Source organism: Choloepus didactylus, chromosome 7 (genome assembly GCF_015220235.1).
Source record: "Choloepus didactylus isolate mChoDid1 chromosome 7, mChoDid1.pri, whole genome shotgun sequence".
NCBI lineage: Eukaryota > Metazoa > Chordata > Mammalia > Pilosa > Megalonychidae > Choloepus > Choloepus didactylus.
The window spans coordinates 66,832,742-66,849,006 of NC_051313.1; the positions used below are offsets into that span (position 1 = coordinate 66,832,742).

The window sequence follows — 16,265 nt, forward strand, 5'->3', positions numbered from 1 at the left end:
GCTTTAGAAATCCCTTAAGAGAATGTTCCAAATTAAGAGCAGGCATCTGTGAGAAACTAAAATGGCTCCCAGGAATAGTAAAAGGGGTGAGATGTATTCATCAATTTCTTTGCCCAATACATAAATGTGCCACACAAACAGTGGCCCCCTAACATTAAAATTGAGTTTACATTCAGAGTTAGAGTTAAGTAGACCTAAAGTTGGGGTTACCTTCAGGGTCAAAGTAGACCTGTTTATTGGGATTCAGGTATACGGCACCATCTTTCCAAGTTGCTGTACCGACCTAAAAAGCAGTTTGTGGCAGCTTGCTGGTCAGGTGTGTGTTTGGGATGGAACCAGGTTAAATTAAGTGGGAGCACTTTAAATACTTAACTTTGTCTAATCCTGTATGATTTCTGAAAATTAAGTAAAAGTGAAGAGAGAAGTTCCCTTTGCTTAAATTGTTTTTCCAGAGACCTTTCCAAATCCTCACAGTTGTCATTTTAAAAAAAGCAATTAGAGCCTTTATACATAAGCCTGCTCTTTATTATACATTATTTCTATGTGTGACTTGTCTCCTTCACTAGATTGTAAGCCTTTGGAGGTCAGAAAATGCATCTTAAATCATTGTATCTGCCACCACATCTAGCATAGTGCCTTACACTTATTTGATATTCAATAAATATTTCATTAAATGATGGAGATATTACTGTATTGTAGTTTATGAGCTCTTTAGATAAATGCGTTATCAATTTTTATCTTTTGTTGTTTGAAAATACACCTTTTAGCACCATGTGGTAATTATCGCATTTATCTAAAATTTACAACTTAATACATGAATTGTACTGGCTTTGCACAGCTAACAAGTCTAGAGCAGCACTGTCTAGTAGAAATATGTGAGCCGTATAAGTAATTTTTTAGTAGCGATATTAAAAAAGTTAAAAAAAAACAACAGTATATTATATTTAACTCATAATTTCCAAAATACTTAAGTAACCAATATAAAAATATTGAGATATTTTGTATTCTTGCTTTCAGGCTAAGTCTTTGAAGCCTTACTTGTGTTTTATACATTCAGTGCACATCTATTCAAACTAGCTACATTTCAAGTGCTAAATAGCCAAATGTGGCTAGTAGCTACTGCCTTGGACACTACAGGTTTAGAATTTTAAGGCAGGCAATCAACTTCTCTAGACCTCAGTTTCATGTCACTTTCATTTGCGTATAAAGGTCATTGGTTTGGCCAGTTTTTGGCACTCGTTCATAAAGCCATAAAACTTACCATTTTTTTTTGGTCAGGCATGTACAAAAGACACTTAAAAGGCACTTTCTTCCTCAATTTAATTCTAAAACCTTCAGAAGATATCTTTTAGAGTTGATACAGAGGTTGAGATTAAGTTAACCTTGCTCAAAGGTACATAGCTAATAGGTGGAACTGGTTTTAGAGCACTAGTTGGTTGTGAATATTCCATGTCATTTCTAGGAAGTTTCAAAACAATACAAGGCTGAGAAAAATTGCAAGCTATGTGTGTCGGAGTACACGTGGATAGTAGTATAAAAAGAAAACATTTCGTGAAACAAGTTATTACTTAGATGAGATCTGTAGCAACAGGAAATTTTAATTATCTTGTTTTAGATGTGGATTTTAAAAGAATTTCATATGGCAGAAACTTTTTTTCCATTTCCTATTTTAAGAGCAGTATGGAAATTTAAATTGCCTATTGTCTAGTTAGCTTATTGTAATTGCCTCTGCTTAAAAATCATTTTTGGAAAGAAATCTTGGAAACCAAGTCTTAGTTGAGTTTTGTGAAGATAATCCCAGTTTGAACCAGACAAAACATTTTATTTTTAAAATACACTAGTTCTCAGTGAAAAGAGCAGTAATTTCAGTATAAGCCTTTAAGGAAGCAAAAATTTTAAGCAGAAAAGATTGGCGATATAGGGTAACTTATGCAAGTGTAAAGTACTCACGTTCATGGTAGGCACTTGATACGTGTAGAGTAATATCCCTAACGTTTATATAAACAAGAGGGGTTATAGAATATTCCAAGACTAAGATGTCTAATGATGTTACACTGTAGTCTTAATTTATTTAAAATGTATAACAACAGCAAGAGGTCTATATATGATGTTAGTTTAAACAATATTGGTGAAGATCAGTGAAATGTATGCTTTTATATACTACTGTGCAATTGGTATAACCGTTCTAGGAAGAAATCTGGCAGTATGTATCAAGAATCTGAATGTTTCTTACCGTTTGACCCTAAGTTTACTTGAAATTGATCTTAAAGAATAATTAGAAATGTACCAAGATTTATGATCTAGAATAATAATAGAAAGCAATTAAATGTCACCAATTATGGAAATACTTAAAAGGATGATACATTGTGATTAATATCAGTAAAGACAAGCCATTTTTTCGGAATAATGACATGGGAAAATGCTCATGAAACTGTACATACAGCCATGTTTTTGTTTTTTAATTATTTCTAATTGTGTCTCTCCCAATGATGGGATGTAAGATCCTAGGGAAGAGAAATGACAGCACGAATGAGCTGGCTCTGGTGTTACCGGCCTTAAATGCCGGCTTCGCTAGCTGTGTTATCCTGAGCGAGTTCCTCTATGTCTTAGTAGTCTAGCTGTAAAATGGGAAAAACAGTACCTACAACTTGGGTTGGTTGTGCTTATCGCGCCGCCGAAATAAATTTTAGCTTTATTATTACGATAATGTCTTCCTGGATCTCTCAGAGTAGCGGAGAACACGGGAATTACACTTGAGAAATGTAATGAGTTTCTAAAGGGAAAGCACCACGAGATTCTATAGGAGGAACTTAACCTGCCAACCCGCCTTGTCCAAATACTTTGATTTTGGTTAGACCCGGGGTGTCGGCATGAATTGGGCTCTACACTTTGGCGAGTGCGCAAATGCTGTTCTGACTCGGGTGGCGGCTGGGTGGGTCTGACTTGTCCGTATTCCACGTATTCCATCCCACTCGCCTTCCAAAATCGAGATTCAAAGGCGTGTTTCCTCGACCTCTTTGGCGTCGCGCAAAGGTGTGCAAAGCCGGGGCGTGTCCTTATTTCGCAAATTGGGACTACGGAGAGGAGGCGGGATGGGAGTGGGGCATGCTTCCCTCCGCTGGCTCGCGTCGCGAAGACTACAGTCCCCAGCGGGCCTCGCGAACTCTGAGCTGTAGGGGGCTGTAGTTATTCATGTGCTCGAACATAACCTTTTTTTCCTCCGGTGGTTACTGGTTGCTGGGGCGAAATCCCGGTTTCCAGCGGAATCCGCCTCACAGCTCCGACCGGGGTCTTGCGCGAGGCGACAACGTCGGGCACATCCTGTGGCTGTGTCTCGGGGGCGGTGGCCGCGCATGCGCGCCGGAGGCAGCGGGGGCGGGGCCACGGGTGACTGCAGCTGGTGGTGACCGTCCGCTGGTCCGTCGTTCTGTGGGCCCGTCGGCGGGGCTGGGACATGGGAGGTGGATTGGGGTCGCCTCGACCTCGTCCTCAGTCTTTAGATCAGCCTCAGCCTCGCGGATGGATATGATGCCGTGGATGTGTAAGATAGCAGAGAAGCTGAAACAGCGTCTGCGACTGGACGTCGGTCGCGAGATCTGCCGTCAGTATCCGCTCTTCTGCTTCCTGTTGCTCTGCCTCAGCGCCGCCTCCCTGCTCCTCAACAGGTAACACCGCAGGCCCCTGTGCTGCTTCACCGTGCGGACGTTGCCCTTGCCGCGAAACTGCGGAGCTTGGGGTCCGTCTGCGATTTGGATGGGAAGAGCGAGCTCCGGGGAGAGCGGCTTCCGGGGAGCCAGGTTGAGGGTCGGGGCCCGGAAGTGCAGGCGGCGGGGCGGGTTTAAGTGCCTCCTTTCCCAAGGCTTCGTCTCCTAAGCCATCCGGCCCCGATTCTTACCTTTTTCCCACCCACTTATGAAGACTTTGTCCTCCATAGTTGATGTTTTTCAGAAGACTGAAATCTATATGTCCGAATAAATTTGAGACCGTACGGGGGTAGTACGGTCAGCTGACAGAGGACAGTTCAAGGTCCTGTCGCAGCCGCAGTTTTAGACAGAATCCCCTTGTTCCGAACACTCGCACACATATCTTGCAGCCCGAACTTTAGCCGTGTTGATGGTGGTTAAAACTGACGGTCTTAAAATTTTGTTGAACCGGAGTCAGCAAAATAGTTCCCGTCTCAGCATTGCTATAATCTTCTAAAGGGAAGACTGATAAGAAAAAGAAAAAATAAAAGTTAAAAATAGTCAATTCCGTTAACATTTTGAAATCCGAAGGTTCTGCTCCTGAAATAAACTTGTCTTCGATTTCTTTGCTTTTGCCATTTCAAGAAATGATGGCGATGAAGTAGGAGACAGCTTTCCAGATTTGCTTTTGGTGGAAAGAAGTCTTAAGACACTTGGTCAGCTACAGCATCTACATGCTGTTTTCTGTGATGTTTTGAACATGCAATCTTTCTTATTCTGTTTCTTCCAAGAATAGGAAGGAGGAAGAATGTGCAAGGAATTTGGTAACTAACTTAATTTTGCTCTGGGGTAAACCATTTCCTGTGACGATGTTGAAGTTGGGTTTCTCTTCTAGCCGCTTTTCTTTCTTGTTAGTTGATTTTGGCTATTAATGGGTTTAATAGCCATTAATCTGAGAAGTGTGCATGGAATGTGATAAGATGTTTGATTGTAGGCGTGTGGAAGAAGTGGAACCCTTAACAGAGTGGAAACTGATTATTAAGTACTTGCTTTCTGTGATGTGGAAGGTATTCCAAGCCAGACTAACAGGTTTAATATGAAAGAAATGTAAACTTGATAAGATTATTAAGTTTTGTCTCCTTTGGGAACTGGGTCTGTTTAGGTCTCCAGAGTAGGACAACCATTTAGAAGCAGGTTGAACTAGATCTTGGAGGTAGCATCTGGTGTTGTTTTGTCAGGAAGTCATAGAATGTAAAATTGTGTATACAGACCGATCTGTACCGTGTATTTGTTTATGCAAAGAAAGAAGGAAATGCATGTAGATATTATCTCTGAGTGGTTGAGTTTATGAGTGAAGTTGATTTTGTATATATTTTTTGTATTTTCCATTTGTTGCTCTTGTGATTAGCAAAAGTGATTTTAAAAAAAATCATATAGCTATTTAGAATAAAAGAATGGTTAGGTATCCTTTTTCCAGGAAAAAGCTTTTGGAAATTGCAAAACAGTGTATATAATATATACACTGTATATGTGTAATTCTGTTAAAAATAAGTGTGTGTGTATTCACTTTTACATACAAACATATACTTGGGTATGCTTGGACTATCTCTGGAATGTTATACAAGAAAATGTGGTCCCTTTCAATGAGTAATACTAGGTATTATATATCTGTTATTTATTCAGAAATCATATATAGATAGATAAAAAAACTTTGGGGTCATAGGATGGAATTAGAGTAAATAGGAAGATATACTCAATAAATATCTTAAATAAATGCTTTCTACACAAGCCGTTTCACCAGTTCATTTTTTTTTTTTTAATCTTCATTTTATTGAGATATATTCACATACCACGCAGTCATACAAAACAAATCGTACTTTCGATTGTTTACAGTACCATTACATAGTGGTACATTCATCACCCAAATCAATCCCTGACACCTTCATTAGCACACACACAAAAATAACAAGAATAATAATTAGAGTGAAAAAGAGCAATTGAAGTAAAAAAGAACACTGGGTACCTTTGTCTGTTTGTTTCCTTCCCCTATTTTTCTACTCATCCATCCATAAACTAGACAAAGTGGAGTGTGGTCCTTATGGCTTTCCCAATCCCATTGTCACCCCTCATAAGCTACATTTTTATACAACTGTCTTCGAGATTCATGGGTTCTGGGTTGTAGTTTGATAGTTTCAGGTATCCACCACCAGCTACCCCAATTCTTTAGAACCTAAAAAGGGTTGTCTAAAGTGTGCATAAGAGTGCCCACCAGAGTGACCTCTCGGCTCCTTTTGGAATCTCTCTGCCACTGAAGCTTATTTCATTTCCTTTCACATCCCCCTTTTGGTCAAGAAGATGTTCTCCGTCCCACGATGCCGGGTCTACATTCCTCCCCGGGAGTCATATTCCACGTTGCCAGGGAGATTCACTCCCCTGGGTGTCTGATCCCACGTAGGGGGGAGGGCAGTGATTTCACCTTTCAAGTTGGCTTAGCTAGCGAGACAGGGCCACATCCGAGCAACAAAGAGGCATTCGGGAGGAGGCTCTTAGGCACAACCATAGGGAGGCCTAGCCTCTCCTTTGCAGCAACCGTCTTCCCAAGGGTAAAACCTGTGGTAGAGGGCTCAACCCATCAAACCACCAGTCCCCTATGTCTGTGGTCATGTTAGCAACCATCGAGGTGGGGTAGGCGAATACCCCTGCATTCTCCACAGGCTCCTCAAGGGGGCACTACATCTTTTTTTTTTTCCTTGTTTTTCTTTCTTTTTTTTTTTTTTTAACTTTCCCTTCTTTTTTAAATCAACTGTATGAAAAAAAAGTTAAAAAGAAAACAAACATACAATAAAAGAACATTTCAAAGAGACCATAACAAGGGAGTAAGAAAAAGACAACTAACCTAAGATAACTGCTTAACTTCCAACATGTTCCTACTTTACCCCAAGAAAGTTACCTAATATAGCAACATTTCTGTGAACTTGCTCCTACTATATCCATCAGAAATTAACAGACCATAGTCATTCCTGGGCATCCCCAGAACGTTAAATAGCTTATCTGTTCTTCTTGGATTATTGTTCCCCCTTCCTTAATTGCTCTCTATTGCTAGTTCCCCTACATTCTACATTATAAAACATTTGTTTTACGTTTTTCAAAGTTCACATTAGTGGTAGCATATAATATTTCTCTTTTTGTGCCTGGCTTATTTCGCTCAGCATTATGTCTTCAAGGTTCATTCATGTTGTCATATGTTTCACGAGATCGTTCCTTCTTACTGCCGCGTAGTATTCCATCATGTGTATATACCACATTTTATTTATCCACTCATCTGTTGAAGGACATTTGGGTTGTTTCCATCTCTTGGCAATTGTGAATAATGCTGCTATGAACATTGGCGTGCAGATATCTGTTCGTGTCACTGCTTTCCGACCTTCCGGGTATATACCGAGAAGTACAATCGCTGGATCGAATGGTAACTCTATATCTAGTTTTCTAAGGAACTGCCAGACTGACTTCCAGAGTGGCTGAACCATTATACAGTCCCACCAACAATGAATAAGAGTTCCAATTTCTCCACATCCCCTCCAGCATTTGTAGTTTCCTGTTTGATTAATGGCAGCCATTCTAACCGGTGTTAGATGGTATCTCATTGTGGTCTTAATTTGCATCTCTCTAATAGCTAGTGAAGCTGAACATTTTTTCATGTGTTTCTTGGCCATTTGTATTTCCTCTTCAGAGAACTGTCTTTTCATATCTTTTGCCCATTTTATAATTGGGCTGTCTGTACTATTGTCATTGAGTTGTAGGATTTCTTTATATATGCAAGATATCAGTCTTTTGTCAGATACATGGTTTCCAAAAATTTTTTCCCATTGAGTTGGCTGCCTCTTTACCTTTTTGAGAAATTCCTTTGAGGTGCAGAAACTTCTAAGCTTGAGGAGTTCCCATTTATCTGTTTTCTCTTTTGTTGCTTGTGCTTTGGGTGTAAAGTCTAGGAAGTGGCTGCCTAATACAAGGTCTTGAAGATGTTTTCCTATATTATCTTCTAGGAGTTTTATGGTACTTTCTTTTATATTGAGATCTTTGGTCCATTTTGAGTTAATTTTTGTGTAGGGGGTGAGGTAGGGGTCCTCTTTCATTCTTTTGGATATGGATATCCAACTCTCCGAGCCCCATTTGTTGAAAAGACCATTATGACTCAGTTCAGTGACTTTGGGGGCCTTATCAAAGATCAGTCGGCCATAGATCTGAGGGTCTATCTCTGAATTCTCAATTCGATTCCATTGATCTATATGTCTATCTTTGTGCCAGTACCATGCTGTTTTGGCAACTGTGGCTTTATAATAAGCTTCAAAGTCAGGGAGTGTAAGTCCTCCCACTTCGTTTTTCTTTTTTAGAGTGTCTTTAGCAATTCGAGGCATCTTCCCTTTCCAAATAAATTTGATAACTAGCTTTTCCAAGTCTGCAAAGTAGGTTGTTGGAATTTTGATTGGGATTGCATTGAATCTGTAGATGAGTTTGGGTAGAATTGACATCTTAATGACATTTAGTCTTCCTATCCATGAACATGGAATATTTTTCCATCTTTTAAGGTCCCCTTCTATTTCTTTTAGTAGAGTTATGTAGTTTTCTTTGTATAGGTCTTTTACATCTTTGGTTAAGTTTATTCCTAGGTACTTGATTTTTTTAGTTGCTATTGAAAATGGTATCTTTTTCTTGAGTGTCTCTTCAATTTGTTCATTTCTAGCATATAGAAACATTACTGACTTATGTGCATTAACCTTGTATCCCACTACTTTGCTAAATTTGTTTATTAGCTCTAGTAGCTGTATCATCGATTTCTCAGGGTTTTCTAGATATAAGATCATATCATCTGCAAACAATGAGAGTTTTACTTCTTCTTTTCCAATTTGGATGCCTTTTATTTCTTTGTCTTGCCGGATTGCCCTGGCTAGCACTTCCAGCACAATGTTGAATAACAGTGGTGACAGCGGGCATCCTTGTCTTGTTCCTGATCTTAGAGGGAAGGCTTTCAGTCTCTCACCATTGAGTACTATGCTGGCTGTGGGTTTTTCATATATGCTCTTTATCATGTTGAGGAAGTTTCCTTCAATTCCTACCTTTTGAAGTGTTTTTATCAAAAAGGGATGTTGGATTTTGTCAAATGCTTTTTCAGCATCTATTGAGATGATCAATTGATTTTTCCCTTTTGACTTGTTAATGTGTTGTAATACATTGATTGATTTTCTTATGTTGAACCATCCTTGCATGCCTGGAATAAACCCCACTTGGTCATGGTGTATGATTTTTTTAATGTGTCTTTGGATTCGATTTGCAAGTATTTTGTTGAGGATTTTAGCATCTATATTCATTAGGGAGATTGGCCGGTAGTTTTCCTTTTTTGTAGCATCTTTGCCTGGTTTTGGTATTAGATTGATGTTAGCTTCCTAAAATGAGTTAGGTAGTGTTCCATTTTCTTCAATGTTTTGAAAGAGTTTGAGTAAGATTGGTGTCAGTTCTTTCTGGAAAGTTTGGTAGAATTCTCCTGTGAAGCCATCTGGCCCTGGGCATTTATTTGTGGGAAGATTTTTGATGACTGATTGGATCTCTTTGCTTGTGATGGGTTGGTTGAGGTCTTCTATTTCTTCTGTGGTCAGCCTAGGTTGTTCATATGTTTCCAGGAAATTGTCCATTTCCTCTACATTATCCAGTTTGTTGCCATACAGTTGTTCATAGTATCCTCTTATAATTTTTTTAATTTCTTCAAGATCTGCAGTTATGTCACCTTTTTCATTCATTATTTTGTTTATATGGGTCTTCTCTCTTTTTGATTTTGTCAGTCTAGCTAGGGGCTTGACAATCTTGTTGATCTTCTCAAAGAACCAACTTTTGGTGATATTTATCCTCTCTATTGTTTTTTTGTTCTCTATGTCATTTATTTCTGCTTTAATCCTTGTTATTTCTTTTCTTGTACTTGGTTTAGGATTGGTTTGCTGTTCATTTTCTAGCTTCTTCAGTTGATCCATTAGTTCTTTGATTTTGGCTCTTTCTTCCTTTTTAATATATGCGTTTAGTGCTATAAATTTCCCCCTTAGCACTGCTTTTGCTGCATCCCATAGGTTTTGGTATGTTGTGTTCTCATTTTCATTCGTCTCTATATATTTAGCAATTTCTCTTGCTATTTCTTCTTTAACCCACTGATTGTTTAGGAGTGTGTTGTTTAACCTCCAGGTATTTGTGAATTTTCTAAGTCTCTGATGGTTATTGACTTCTAATTGTATTCCATTGTGGTCAGAGAATGTGCTTTGAATAATTTCAATCTTTTTAAATTTATTGAGGCTTGTTTTATGTCCCAGCATATGATCTATTGTGGAGAAAGTTCCATGAGCACTAGAAAAGTATGTGTATCCTGGTGATTTGGGATGTAATGTCCTTTATATGTCTGTTAAATCTAATTCATTTATCAGATTGTTTAGGTTTTCAATTTCCTTATTGGTCTTCTGTCTGGTTGATCTATCTATAGGAGAGAGTGATGTGTTGAAGTCTCCCACAATTATTGTGGAAACATCAATTGCTTCCTTTAGTTTTTCCAGTGTTTCTCTCATGTATTTTGTGGCACCTTGATTGGGTGCATAGACATTTACGATTGTTATTTCTTCTTGCTGAATTGCCCCTTTTATTAGTATGTAGTGGCCTTCTTTGTCTTTCAAAACATCCCTGCATTTGAAGTCTATTTTATCTGAGATTAATATTGCTACACCTGCTTTCTTTTGGCTGTAGCTTGCATGAAATATTTTTTTCCATCCTTTCACTTTCAGTTTCTTTGTGTCCCTGTGTCTAAGATGAGTCTCTTGTATGCAACATATTGATGGTTCATTTTTTTTTGATCCATGCTGCGAATCTTTATCTTTTTTTTTTTTTAATCATCATTTTATTGAGATATATTCACATACCACGCAGTCATACAAAACAAATTGTACTTTCGATTGTTTACAGTACCATTACATAGTTGTACATTCATCACCTAAATCAATCCCTGACACCTTCATTAGCACACACACAAAAATAACAAGAATAATAATTAGAGTGAAAAAGAGCAATTGAAGTAAAAAAGAACACTGGGTACCTTTGTCTGTTTGTTTGCTTCCCCTACTTTTCATGGGTTCTGGGTTGTAGTTTAATAGTTTCAGGTATCCACCACCAGCTACCCCAATTCTTTAGAACCTAAACAAGGTTGTCTAAAGTGTGCGTAAGAGTGCCCACCAGAGTGACCTCTCGGCTCGTTTTGGAATCTCTCTGCCACTGAAGCTTATTTCATTTCCTTTCACATCCCCCTTTTGGTCAAGACCCGGCATCGTGGGATGGAGAACATCTTTATCTTTTAATTGGGGAGTTTAATCCATTTACATTCAACGTTATAACCGTGAAGTCATGTCTTGAATCAGCCATCTTATCCTTTGGTTTATGTTTGTCATATTTTTCCCCTCTGTCTATTAATATCCTTTATTGTACCCATACCGAATCTCTTTAGTACTGAACCTTTCTCCAAGTCTCTCTGTCCTTTCTTTGTTTCTCTGTCTATAGGGCTCCTTTAGTATCTCCAGTAGGGCAGGTCTCTTGTTAGCAAATTCTCTCAGCATTTGTTTGTCTGTGAGAAATTTAAGCTCTCCCTCAAATTTGAAGGAGAGCTTTGCTGGATAAAGTATTCTTGGCTGGAAATTTTTCTCACTCAGAATTTTAAATATATCGTGCCACTGCCTTCTCGCCTCCATGGTGGCTGCTGAGTAGTCACTACTTAGTCTTATGCTGTTTCCTTTGTATGTGGTGAATTGCTTTTCTCTTGCTGCTTTCAGAACTTGCTCCTTCTCTTCTGTGTTTGACAGTGTGATCAGTATATGTCTCACAGTGGGTTTATTTGGATTTATTCTATTCGGGGTTCGCTGAGCATTTATGATTTGTGTATTTATGTTGTTAAGAAGATTTGGGAAGTTTTCCCCAACAATTTCTTCGAATACTCTTCCTAGACCTTTACCCTTTTCTTCCCCTTCTGGGACACCAATGAGTCTTATATTTGGACGTTTCATATTATCTATCATATCCCTGAGGTCCATTTCGATTTTTTCAATTTTTTTCCCCATTCTTTCTTTTATGCTTTCATTTTCCATTCTGTCATCTTCGAGGTCACTGATTCATTGTTCAACTTCCTCTAGTCTTGTACTATGAGTGTCCAGAATCTTTTTAATTTGGTCAACAGTTTCTTTAATTTCCATAAGATCATCCATTTTTTTATTTAGTCTTGCAATGTCTTCTTTATGCTCTTCTAGGGTCTTCTTGATTTCCTTTATCTCCCGTACTATGGTCTCATTGTTCATCTTTAGTTCTTTGAGTAGCTGCTCTAGGTGCTGTGTCTTTTCTGATCTTTTGATTTGGGTGCTTGGGCTTGGGTTATCCATATCGTCTGGTTTTTTCATATGCTTTATAATTTTCTGTTGTTTTTGGCCTCTTGGCATTTGCTGAACTTGATAGGGTTCTTTTAGGATTTGTAGACCAATTGAAGTCCTTATCTCTAATTTATCAGATCTACAGCTTCGTGGAGTACACTTTCTCTAACTAACCAGCAGGTGGCGTCCACGAGCCACCTGTTCTCCACAAGCCAGTTCTCCCCTGCTTAGCCTTTTTGGTGAGTGGGGGAGTGAGTCTTGTGGGGTCCAATTGGTGTACCAAGCTTGCGTGTGTAGTTGGTGTTGCCTGCCCTGTATATGGGGCGTGTTTCTGGGCAGTCAGGGAGGGGGGGGTGGCTCTAACAATCAAATCTCCCTGGTGATCCTAGAGTTTTAAAGCTGCTGCAATAGTCTAATCCTTCAGTTCAGTCCTGCCACAGTTTGTCTCTGCCACTGACCCACAAGTCCTTGGTATTGGCATATGGCTCCTGAGACTTGCAAGTGGGCCCCTCTTCCAGGCCGTGCACCCCGGGTCCTCTGTTGAGGGATGACTGTGCTATGTCACAGGTGAGTGCCGTCCCCCCAGGGCAGTTCTGGGCTGCTGGGCTGTGTAGGGAGGCTCCCAGTCTGCTGAAATGATGGCTGAATGGGGCTTTGTTAATTCACACTGCTCTACCTTCCCAACTCTGGGACATTCAGCTGAGGTTGCAGGGAAGGCTAATGTCCACGCCCAGTTTTGTGGTGTGTGCCTGTTATTTGAAGCACTTCCGTCACACTGGGTTGTCTGGGGCAGTTCTGGGCTGTGGGGCTGGCGATGGGCAGGAGTGTTTCCTGTCCACCAGGATGATGGCTGTAAGCGGACACCCCCCTTTTCTTGGGAAGTTGTGTTGTTTAGTGAATTTTCTCAGCCACTGGATTATTGCGTTTTGTCTCAGAGCTCTCCTAGTTCTGCTCTTGACTTGACCTGCCCAAATTGCAAGTCTTTGAAGCTTTCTGTATTGGACTTCTTAGAGTAATTGTTTTAGAAAAAGAAAAAAGGATTAAAAAAAAAAAAAAAAAAAGGGCCCTCCTCAGAGATCTAATGGGTTATTGAAATGCTAAGAGACAAAGCAACCAGGGCCATTAAGGAAAGGTCCACAGGGCAGAGAGATCAGCTTTTCTTCGGGATTTGCATATGCGCCTCAGGGCCTGAGCTCTGCCCTTCCCCTTTCTATGTTCACTAGAACTCCAAAAATCCTCCGCTTCTATTTTGGAGTTTTTCGTGTTGTTTTTTTTCTATGCCTGTCTCCTCTCTGCTGGGCTGGCTGCTCTCAGATTCTCTGGTGTCTGGTCTCAGTCTATCTATGGTTGGAGTTTGGATCAGCAGAATGAGTTTCCGATAAGGGCTGCCACTGCAGTTCTCCCTTCTCCTTCCCAGTGCTGACAGCCCCTCCTCCCACGGGACTGAGCCTGGCAGGGAGGGGCGCGGGTCCCCTGGCCGCAAAAACTTACAGATTTCGCTGATCTCAGCAGTTCCACGTTTTCATGAGTGTTGTATGAAGTATGCCCAAAGTCAGATTGCTCTGTGGTGTCCAGTCCACGCAGTTCCTGGCTTTCTACCTACTTTCCTGGAGGAGTAACTAAAACATACAGCTCACCAGTCTGCCATCTTGCCCCGCCTCCACCAGTTCATTTTTATACATAACTTTAAAAGAAAATTTCAGTTCGAAATGTCTACTGTTTAGTATAGAAGATTTCTTTGTATATATTCACCAAAAATGTTTGACAGTTCCATCCTTGCCAGCATTCAGTATTGTTTGTAGATTCAATTTTAGCCATTTTTGTGGCTGTATAGTGGTAGCTCATTGAGGTTTTAATTTGCATTTCCCTGATGGTTATTAGACTCATTTACAGATGAGCAAACTGGAGCTTAGAATTGTTAAATAACCTGCTCAGGCTTGTAGATAGTAAGTAGCAGAATGGGGCTCTCATTCAGCTCATTCTGATTCAGAAGCCCAAGGTTTAAAAATTTACATTAAAAAGACATTATTAACAATAATACTGATTATATTATTACATTTCTAGATGACATTAATTCATATAAGTTGTAAAGAAGTCAGAAAATACATAAAAATATAAAGATTTTAAAAATCACTCATAAATTTAGCATTTTACATGAATACTATTAACATTGTAGTCATTTCTAGCTACAATTTATATAATTTTATTGTATAAATTGAGATTGTTCTGTATATGTAGCCTCCTTCTGTGAAAGGGTCTTGCGTTTTTATTGTGTTTTATTATTTTTTTGTTTTTCTTTATTTTTAAATTACCACCACTGGCTTATATGCAGTTACTTTGCAACTGAGCACTTATATGAACTTATTTAATCATCATGTCTATAAGACCCTCACTATAGAGGACAAAATAAGGGTCACAGAAATTAAGTAATTTCCTTAAGTGACAGAGTCAGGATTTGACCCTATACAGTCGGGCTTGAGTGTTGATAGTTCGCAATAGACTATCTTTGTTCTCTTTGTGTTAAAAAATAGTCCATCCTTATTGGACAAATTTCAGTAAATACTATAAACTAATAGTTATTAAAAGCTTTTGTAGCCCAGATTCCAGAGATAGATTGCTTATAACATTTGCTGTATATTTTTGGAGGCTTTTGCCTGTTAAAGCCTTTTTTCCCCACTTAATTTTTTAAATTATTTGTATGATTATAAAGTAATGCTTATTATAATTTAAAAAATATTATAGAGATACATAATCCAGAAAGTAAAATTTATCCGTCATCCTATCTCTTGTAAGAATTTTATGTATATGTCTTCAAGTTTTTTCTGTGCTTATCCTAATATACAGAATCTCTCTACTTTTGTAAAAAATGTGGCCATTCTAGTACTATCTGTAACTATTAGAAAATTAGGTTATGTATTAGTTTCTTATTGCCACTGTAACAAATTGCCACACACATAGTGGTTAAAACAACACAAATTTATTATCTTATACTTCTGGAGGTCAGTAGTTTGAAATGGGTCTCAATGGCTATAATCAAGGTGTTGCAGGACTGCATTCCCTTTGTAGGCTCTACAGGGAGAATCTGTTTCCTTGCCTTTTCCAGTTTCTAGATGTCACCTGCACTTCTTGGCTGGTGGCCCCTTTCTTAATCTTCAAAGCCAGAAGCATAGCATCTTCAAATCTCTCTGATTCTGATCAGAAAGATTCATTTTAAAATGAATGTGCTAAATTTCTCAAAAGATTCAGCTGAAATTTTGATTGTGGTTCTTGTTTTGGTTATTTATTACTGCATAACAAACCACTCCAAAACTTAGTGGCTTAAGCAACAACAGCATGCAATTTTTTTTTTCTTTTTTTAATTAGAGAAGTTTAAGGTTTACAGAAAAATCAGGCAGAAAATATAGAGTTCCCACAAATACACAGTTTGAGTAGGGCTTGGCCAGTAGGGCTCTGGCTAGTCTCCGTTCCACTCTGTGTCAGCTGGGCTGTTTGAAGGCTGGGGGCTAGAATAACCTGAAAGCTTGTTCACTGGCAGGTCTGGTTGTTGGCTGGGGCTATAAATGGCCTCTCCATGTGATTTCTCATTCTTCCAACATGTGCCTGGGTTAGAAAGCTGAGCATCCTGAGAAAGAGAACCAGACAGAAACTGTATCTTTTTATGACCTAGCCTTGGAATTCAGCTAGCATTACTTGCGCCACATTCTCTTTGTTAGATGTGAGTACTGAGGCTGGCTGATGTTCACAGGGAAGGGAATTAGATTCCTGCTTTTGTTGGGAAGTGTGTCGAAGAATTTGTGGTTATGTTTTAAAACTAACATAGTTTAATTAGTAAATTAATCAAAGTAAATTTAATATCTTTATTATATTTAGTGATTCTCTCCATGAACATAATCTCTACATTTATTCAGGTCTTCTCGTATGTCCTTTTAGTAGTTTTTTTTTTAATCTTAAAAATTTATCATGAAAAATTTCAAACATATATAAAGTAAAAATAGAATAATATAATGAGAAACTATATGTGCCCATAATCTAGCTTCAAAAATTATCAACTCAAGGACAAATTTCACCTCCTTTTCAGATTATTTTGAAGCAAATTCCACATGACATTTTATCTGTAAGCATTTTTAAATTTGTCTCTATAAGGTAG

At 38.8% G+C, this 16,265-nt stretch overlaps 1 protein-coding gene across 4 annotated transcripts in view; it reads left to right on the forward strand.

The window, feature by feature from the left end:
- The first annotated feature begins 3,375 nt into the window (after positions 1–3,375).
- Positions 3,376–16,265, forward strand: part of SNX14 (sorting nexin 14) — a 110,145-nt gene continuing 97,255 nt past the window's right edge. For all 4 annotated transcript variants that reach the window (XM_037842077.1, XM_037842079.1, XM_037842078.1 and 1 more), the window contains exon 1: positions 3,376–3,665. In XM_037842077.1, the coding sequence (XP_037698005.1) occupies positions 3,520–3,665 (146 nt within the window). In that variant the 5' untranslated portion in view covers positions 3,376–3,519. The remainder of the gene's footprint in view (positions 3,666–16,265) is intronic.